At 40.6% G+C, this 9158-nt stretch overlaps 1 protein-coding gene across 1 annotated transcript in view; it reads right to left on the reverse strand.

Annotated features, from left to right (window-relative positions):
* Window positions 1-8556: 8556 nt before the first annotated feature.
* The window catches only part of LOC104471730 (protein lin-28 homolog B-like), a gene marked incomplete at its 5' end in the record, with an annotated part of 761 nt that continues 159 nt past the window's right edge, over window positions 8557-9158 (reverse strand). Inside the window, one exon of the mRNA XM_010087184.1 lies at window positions 8557-9156. Within this exon, the coding sequence (XP_010085486.1) occupies window positions 8956-9156 (201 nt within the window). The remainder of the gene's footprint in view (window positions 9157-9158) is intronic.

Here is a 9158-nt window from a genome sequence, read left to right on the forward strand (position 1 = left end):
GAGGGGGGTGAAAAACCTTTACCCCTTTTTTTTTTTTTTTTTTTTTTTTTTTTTCCCCCTCTCCTCTCCTCTTTTCTTTAAATCACCTGGTGCTGGAACCGTATGCCAGTTCCTGCAGTTTTTTTGGGAAATTACCCTTGCTAGCACAGAAACAGATCCTAGGGCTCAGGGAACACTGGGATGATGCCTGTGCCTGCCCCTTTTACCCTCCCACGCTGTGGCTGCCAAGCAGAGGGTCTCGGTGAGGGGAGCCTCTGCTCCTCCTTGTGCACCTTTGTGCCAGACAACTGCTTTTCAGAAACTCTCAGCCTTGAAACTCCACAGAAGTTAAAAAAGCAGGCTTGACTGTGACTTTTTGTCACAGCTGTCAGGGTAGGTCAAGGAGAGATGAAAGAAACAGGGGGCTGGATGGAAAGCAACTTGCTGCACTCTGAGCCCCTGCCCTTGCTGTGCTGCCTTGGGGGAGAAGGAACATTTCTTCTTTCTTTCATAGGTAGCTTCCAAAACACTTCCAAATTTAACTTATTTTAAATTACCCCAGTAAATTTCAGCCAGTATTTCCCAAAATGTCATTAGTCTGATTGCCTCTAATATTCTGAATGCTCCAACTAAAGCTTTTGTTTGTTTGTTTGGGTTTGTTGTGGGTTTTTTTAGCTAATTGCTTTAAAGAACCCAGGGTATGATAATTCATGTTTCTAAAAATGAAAGGAGACAAAAGAACTACTTTTCTGGAATATTGAAGACCAAGAGTGCGGCAGTGCAACCACCTGCCATGTAAATTTGTGTAGTAAGACAGAATGACTAAAAAACTTGACTTTCACTTAGTACTGCCAGTAACATGTTTACTGAGCAATGGCCAAGATGGGTCCATCAATTCTTTTCCAGCTACAAAACATCTCCAGACATTTAGTCTGGAAGGCATCAAAGGAAAGAAATTGCAGTCCAACTTGATCTGCCCTGTGCCCTGGGTGGGGGATTGTTCTGCTGGTTAATTATCTTCACTAACGGAAAAGTTGATGTACTTCTGGCCCAGGCTTTTTGCCTTTTCTCCTGCAGGGAGGAAGGCAGGGTTCAATTTGCAGCAGTGGCCCAGTAAATGCTGTTATTGCCATGGCTAGTAGGATTATGTTGTTTGGCTAGTGTCTGTTTCGGGTAATGCAGCCTTCGAACCATAGTCTGCACGACTAAAGATGGGAGGTTGGTTTTAAAGCCAGAGCTGGATACACCATTCCAGCATAAAAGTTGAAGGACTCTAGAGGAGGAGAGTGGCAACTTTCTCAAAATGGTGGTAAAGGAGGAGGCAACTCCTCATTAAAAAAAAAAAAAAAAAAAGATACGGGGTCTTGTCTATCATTTAAAAAAAAGAAAAAAAAAGGGGGTTGTGTTTTCTTACTGGTGCACAAAGGGACTTTTTAATGTAGGGGACAAAGACAAAGCACTGGAAGCTGAGGCCAGAGGAACTGGAAATGAGGCACTACTTGTTAGCAGCAGGTGATCAAAACAAGCTGTCATGGAGTGGAGCATCTATCTTTTCTCAAGAGCATTCAGGCCTGATCTGAAGCCCAACTGGAAAATATGCTTAAAGCAGTCAAGCAAACATTAGGCTGCAGTTAAAGCTGAGTGCTAAAATTCAATACAACAGTAACTGCCCGAATTAACAGCCTGTGTCACGCAGCAGGTCAAACTACATAAACAACCGATACTCTCTGGCTTTGAATTTTGCATTGTTTGGTAAAAACTGAGTTGTAAGCATGGAAAGCTGGATGCGTATCTAAGCTCAGTACTTGTTACTCTTTCTGACTAGTCTACCTTCTGGCTGGTAAAATGGGAGCAATGACACCAGTTCATCTGTGTTGGTTTATGAACTGCTTGGCTGCTCCAGCCCTGAACAGCCAGGCTGCAAGCACTGGGCAGCAAGTAATGCCTGGGGCCAAATACTGAACGGCCAGGGAACAAAAATTGGCCAGCTGCATGTTAACTGAGCATCAGCAGCCTGGAAATGTGCCTGGGGCTCGATGGCAACTACTCTTGCAATCAGGCAGTGGGCAATGCTTGTGAAAAACATAACGGGTGTAGAGTAACCTGCTCTTGAGGGGTCTGGTCATCTTGGAGGTCAACAGCATTGCAGGCAGCAGATGCCACTGGGCGCAGCAGAGCACTTTGCTAAAACAGTCTTTAAATTAATTAATCATGGCATCACCTGATACTAATAAACAAGAGTAGGACATCCACAGCATGAACTCCCCTCCTCTCTGCCACACAGTTTCTTCCTGTGCAAATACACAGGAGAGTTTTAAATATGTAAGCAAGTTGCATATACATGAAATTAGTTGCATCTGGGAAATTTTTATTATGAAATTTTTATTATCAGGAAAAAGATGCCTGGTCTGGAGGGAAGGAGAGAGGTATGGAGCCTTTAATGAAGTTAAGAGTAATTTTGAAATGACTGGCTTGTGTAAACAGTTCCTTGTCCCATCAGATTGCAGGAAAAATACAATTTTTTCAAAAAAGGCTAAATTTGTTTCAGCACTTAGTTACAGAAAGGCTGGAAACAGACTGGAAGCATGCATCCTAACACCTACCGAACAGGGAAGCAAATGAGCATGGTTCTTTTACAATTATTTCAAAGGGCTGCTGTGATGTTACTCTCTTGACTAATTTGGAAGCATCAACCCAAGAATTTATTCTCGCTGGCATGAATCAATGTCATTGTTAATGTCACATGGCAGCCACCTCTTCTCTGCAAGCTTAAGAAGGGGGGTGCTTGCCTTACAAGCAGTGGATTTAGGTACTCCTGATGATCTTTCTTTACCTCATGCACAAGAGATGACTTCACAGAATCACAGAATCACAGAATGTTAGAGATTGGAAGGGACCTCGAAAGATCATCTAGTTGATGAATTAAGATAATAGTTCTTAATTGTCTGGGGGAGCTGCTGAGACGATAAAGATCACTGACTTCTAGATACTCTGGGAGGGAGGCATGCACATTTCGGACTCTTCCAGGCGCTTTGGTTTCAGCCACTATTGGGCACTGCTGGAGCAGAGGGTTCTCTGTTCTACTTGTTACCTCTGTCCACATCCAGCGCTGCTCACAGCTCTCCAAGGTGGCTTGCTCCTGCCTGTGTCATCTTGCGGGGTGGTGCAGAAGCTAGATGGTGGCATGCCCAAGGTGTCCCCTCCTGTTCTGAAAAACAGGGCGGTGTCTGGCAGGCCAGGAGCATGTGTAATAACTTGGTCTGAACTGCATTCTTTAAAGAACTCTTGTAAGATGTTTTAAAGAAAGCCTTGCTCCTTGTGACTGACCCAAGAAGGGGGATGTGGGAGATCTTAGCCAAGGGGATTCAGTCAACTCTTCCCCTTTCCAGGAAAGTGATGAAACTATTTTGGCTACAGGTTGGGAGTGGGGTGGGGACAGGACTGGATGTGATGGGACACGTGTTCAGGACACACGTCCATAGCTTGCTCTTTTTTTGAGGCCATGAATTAGAGGGGGACAGGGAGTAAATGAAGTTTTATTTGACTGGAAAAGTAGATGACGGGAATAGATGGTAACCCTTCATGCAGACATTTGTATAAATAGAAAACAAAACAAACCTTTTATGCCTTGTATTTAGTAGCGATTGTTAAATTTTGCTATTAATCACTTCTATGTAGGGCCCTGTATTGAAACACAGAGGCACTCCAGCTAGAATATACAAGCCCTCAAATATTTTCATACAGAACGATAAGCTAACACTATCCAATTCATTAGTACACTTCATGTAATTTAGACGGGGAATTTCCTTGTAGTAGTAGATGAAGGCACATTCATTTCTAAAAAAGAAACAACTCCTCAAATAATTTTAAATTAGCATGTGATAGGTATGTACAGGCTTACAGATTATGGAAGAAGTAATAAAGATGGGATGAGACTTAAACACCAAAAGCTTTGAATAACACAAATGTCTGACAACTTTAATGACCAGGGTATTGTCAAAGAGAGCAAGTACCAAAAGCTATGATCTTGCAGTTTAATCTTGATAGCTGAACAGGGTGTGGGGTGCAATTTCTGCAGCACTGTGCTAGTATGATCCAGGTATGCATTAACAATTTATTTATCTCTCCGAACATCAGCTTATATAAATGAACATAGGTGCATATGAAAAGTCTGCCCAGTGACTGTACGGTGCTTTTTTATCATGCAAATCAAGAAAATCACAAAGGTTCACTGTAAATGTCAACGTTATATGTTTTATTTTTAATCAAGTAATTCTTTTAAACCTCACAATATCCATGACTGACAGGAAAAAAGACATTAGGCATGAAATGAGAATATAAAATACATGATATGTAGAAAGGCAATCAGTGCTTTAGTCCCTCAAGACAGTGAGCAGGTGAAATGACCTTCAAAACTTCAGCTCACTGTCTTTTCCTTAAAACATAAAATTCAAGTGATTTTTCTTTTATTTCACCTTGTAAACAATATACAAGTCAAAATGGACAATGAGGTAATCTATACTACAGAAGATAATTTAAAAACACTAGATAAGACACAGTATTAAAGACACAGAAATCAGTGTTCACTTTGGTCTCTAGTATGGTTATTGTTATTATTACCACAAGCAACACATACTAGTTTAAGCCAGTCTGGTGATATTTGTCAGCCAGTTGTTGCTTAACTTAGTAATCCAAGAGGTAGTCAAAACCATTATCCTTTATAAAGACAGTTGCTCTTACGTTTGGGTCAATGACAACGGTAGCAAATACCTTGCTACTTTTCAGCATTCCCATAAAAACATGCTGAAGCTGTTAATACACAGCTCTGGTTTAGTATAAAAAAAAAGAAGCGTGTAAAGATCAACCTCTTGTTATCAGTCAACAGGTGTAATAGGGGTAAAACAATTAACGGATCTTAAAGAAGAGGCTGTTGATATACTAAGCAAAATAAGATCGATGTATTTAACAAGGCTTTGCTTTTTTCTAAAACAATACTCAAATCTCATTAAGACTTCTAGAAAATTAAAATCAGTGCATCTGCACATGTACATATCTTCCCAATTACTTTTATATCTAGCACAGGGGAATACATATATATTTTTACGATAAACTTTTCTTACAGATAAATTAATTAAATTAAAGACTCGATGAGATTTCACATGTTCTTTTATAATTCTTCTTACAAAGAATGTTACAAGATCTATAAATGCTTTTTATGGGGCCTATTCACAAAACTAAGTATGACTAAGCAGGAACTCCAGTATAACACTGGTGCAGAGTAAAACTGGGCTGAAAAAGGTGGGCTGAAAAAGGTGGCCTGCAAAGGGAAGAGGTAGAATCCAAATGTGGGGTGTTTGGCACTCCCTGAAAGCTGGCTAAAACCAAAATATTGCAAATGGTATTACAGTGCAAGATTTACCATCAACTGCAGCAAAAAGTTATTTTGGCTCTGCGTCCAAATACAAGTCTTCCTCGTGGCCTAACTTTTGTGGCAAGTAAATAAATACCACGACCCCTCCTTGGAGTAGACTAAAAAATACCTCACAATGTCCCTTATGATTAAATTAAATTGAGTGGTCTGGGGTGGGGGAATGGGAGGGAGAGATATTCTTGTTCCAGATTTAACCTTATCTCCAGTATTGTTAGGAGAAAAATACATCTCTCTAAGCAGATATTTGAGCTATTCCTACCCAAACGAGTTTTATTGTGAAGCATTCTGGGAAGGACAGGCTGGTGAATAGGCGAAATCTAGGCTGAGCCAATGCTGCAGAATATTCATTTCCTTCTTAGATGTGAAGGAAGAATCCCAAACTCGATCTGTGCCACTTCTTTTAAAAGGTTCTTTACTTATTTGGAGCAGCCTATTGAAGGATCATAACTATATTTTTTTTCTACTGCAGCCCAGTGCTAAATAGTTACCTGCTGCAGCTTGCGCTGCTATATGTTTAACTTAGGCATGTACATTTTTGCCTCGTTTGGAAATGTATTCATTTTGGTGAACAGTGCCCATAATCCTGTAGACAGAAAAAAACTTTCAAAGAAATGTTTGGAAACGTCTCATAATTTCAAATGGATGCTTCATCTTAAACAAGTATTTGCCATAATGTATGCAGTGGTGAACTATCAGTTACATATTTAGTACAGATAAAAAGTATGTACCATAGATCAACAGCCACCTTCAAGGCTAGAGCAGCACAAAGGTGTGTTTATGCAGTAAATATGAGGTAGCCTTTTGCTGTAAACAGAATAATAAATTTATTGTCACCTATGTAAACACAGTGGGCTTGATGCTTTTGTGTTTTTATCTTCCCTCTCCACCCCCCATCACCCATCCCTCCCCTCCTAGAAAAGCTAAGCACCAGTAACTCCAACTGGAAGTCAGTGGGAGCTGTGGTTGCCCTCTGAAAACTCAGACCCTGTGAATGTAAAGACACAAATGCTCACATAAGCAACCAGTACAGGATACCACTTTATCATTTCACAGGAACTTATAATACAAAATGCTGAGATCTGATTATCAGAAATGTAGGTCTATGTCAACTCAGAGGTAGTTACTAATATCAGTACATAATACTTATAGATAAAAAAGTCTAAGACTATTTGGTTTGTTCTGAATAAGCAGGTCTGTAGACTATTCTGTAAAGAAAAAACAACATTACATGGTATATTCCCTGAGCAAAGTTCTTTGTCCTGAGTATGTTATGTAATAGTGATAACATTCTAATATATAAAAATAAAACCTTAAGCTTTCAATAATAAGATAGGGTTTGGTATGTGCTCTTAGCAGTTCAGTCTGACTTTGGTGCACACAGTGATTTCAAACAGCACCTATTAAAATCTGTATGTTGAAAATATTTCCTTATCTCAGCTCTGAACTTCTTACATATAAACAGGGAATGACCAGTCTTCAAATCCACAATTGCCTATTTCTATAAGGAACTTTGGTTTAAATTTTCAAAGTGACCTAAGTTTTGCATCTTTGCTGTTTAACCTGGTTTTTACACCGACTAGAAGGTTAAGCAATGCCACTTTGATTTGTCTACATAATTTAAATAAGTTTACTATCCTTACGTAAGGCAAGGACGTTCTTCTCTATAGATATATCACATTCAATATCGTCAAAGGTAAGCTTTGCATTAGCATACTGAGAACTTCAGTATAAACCATCGAGAATCTCACAAACACTGGCAAAGAAGTCACACAAAATAATTTTCTTGAAATTGTGCCCTTCACTGAGGTGTTTGATTACTACCTGCTTACTGAAGCAGCAGCAGCAGCAACAGTAAAAGTCTCATCTGGCAGGACGAGTGGGAAGGGGCAGGCCACATAATGAGCCGGCTGCATACCTGTTGTAACTATCAGCTGCAAAAGAGTTACCATGGGTAAGACTTTGGCTGGCTGTAGCCTTTCATGCAGGCTGTTTCCTTAGTTTGATTACTTGAGCTTAAACCTACCTGACTCCTTCAAGCTTTAACAGCCTGTGTTTATTGCCAATGTTAAGGATTATACAGGTTTCTCTAATTAACTTACATCCGCAATGGGATTTGTCAAAGTACGTTATCTTACGTATGACTTGGTAATTCAGAAGTTACAAATGGAAAGCGACTTGAAGTTTTGATAGGCTCCAACTCTATTAACCCCGAGCAAGGGCTGCAGCCCAGGGAGTCTCACTCTGAGGCCACCAATCTTTCTCCTCTATAATGCAGAAGTGTGTGGTCCCAGCGCACATAGGACCAAGGCTGGTCAGCAACAGTCTCCAGTTCACTAGAAGCAGGTGATGCCCAGAACTTCCTGCAAATTTGCAGGTCCCTTCACTAAGGCTTGTTTGCAGCAGACACTTGTCCTTCTTGACTGTACACATGCTCTATCATCAGCAAGGGAGGCTGGCTGAGCAACTGCAAGCACCCATCTACCTTTATTCTTAAAAAACTATTTATCGCAAGATCTCATTAGCTTTGCATTTTGTTTTCTTTAAACCAGATCAGGCAACAACAAAAATCCCTAGGGAGCGCTCTCCACGCCATTTCAACAGAAAACAAGTGGGAAGTCCCTTCCAGTTGAGGGGCTCTACTTGGGACCAAGAGAAGTTGCTGCTGCTGCTGCTACTGCCACCAAGGTCCCCGAAAGGTTCACAGAATACAAAAGGTTAAGCAAGATGGTATCCTGATATCACTCAAAAGGGTCTGTTCAGTAACAACTTATACATTCTCCCCTACAACAACAGTCATCTAAATTACAGTTACACCCATATTAACAAAACATTGAGAAACCACCACAGAAACTACACATTCATTGTCTTTTCTGGAGCTTTAAACTCCTCAGCAACAAAGGATGGTGGTAATGAGAGCCATGCTGAGTCATGACATTGCCCTGCACAGGCATGGGGAGGGGTTTTGAAACTTCGTGGAGATGAGAAAGAAAATAACTCAAATAGATGGCATGGGGGATGTCTTAGTATCTTTAGTACCATATGGCAGCTTTAAAATATGAAAGTATCCTTTGGTTCACAAGAGAAGTAACAGTCTCGATCTCAGTTCTGTGTGTGGTTTTTTAGGTTTGGTTTGTTTTGAATGAGATTTCTTGGGTTTTCTTGTTTGTTTTTTTGAACATGTTTGGAAATAGGTTCTAGGAATGAGTTCAGGAACATTTGTGGATACTGTGCCTATTGCTTCACAGTAATGTCTCGTGGGAGGTGGACAGTGGTCTGATGGAAAAAAATATATATTTATAGATACATACATATACACACACGCGCGTGCACACTCATACACACACATACAGAAGGTAAAAAGTAATGCACCCTGCTCAAATGTGTTTTGCTTGGAGTGATTTGTCTATCAAAGAAAAAAAATTCACAGTTCCTCAACAGTAGTTAAAATTCCAGGTCAGCTACTGATAATGAAATTATTTCCCCTGTACTTGCATGAGGTAGACATCCCAAGAGGACAAAGAGAATGGAAAGTTATGACAAATGCTTTAAGTTTTTTTCCTTTTCTGAACGGAAGGCCCCTTTCTGCTCGGTTCTTCGGGCGATGCAGACAACTTAATCGACGAAGCTTCCTGTGGTGACCTGCCTGAGCGGTCCGAGGTCTCCGACCTGCCCTCCTGAGAGTACGATGGAGATGAGTAGCCGTGCATTCCTCCCCCTTCTCTCGGGAAAGCAGAAGTGGAAGGCTGCG

The sequence above is a fragment of the Pterocles gutturalis genome, unplaced genomic scaffold, assembly GCF_000699245.1.
Source record: "Pterocles gutturalis isolate BGI_N339 unplaced genomic scaffold, ASM69924v1 scaffold45511, whole genome shotgun sequence".
Lineage (NCBI taxonomy): Eukaryota > Metazoa > Chordata > Aves > Pterocliformes > Pteroclidae > Pterocles > Pterocles gutturalis.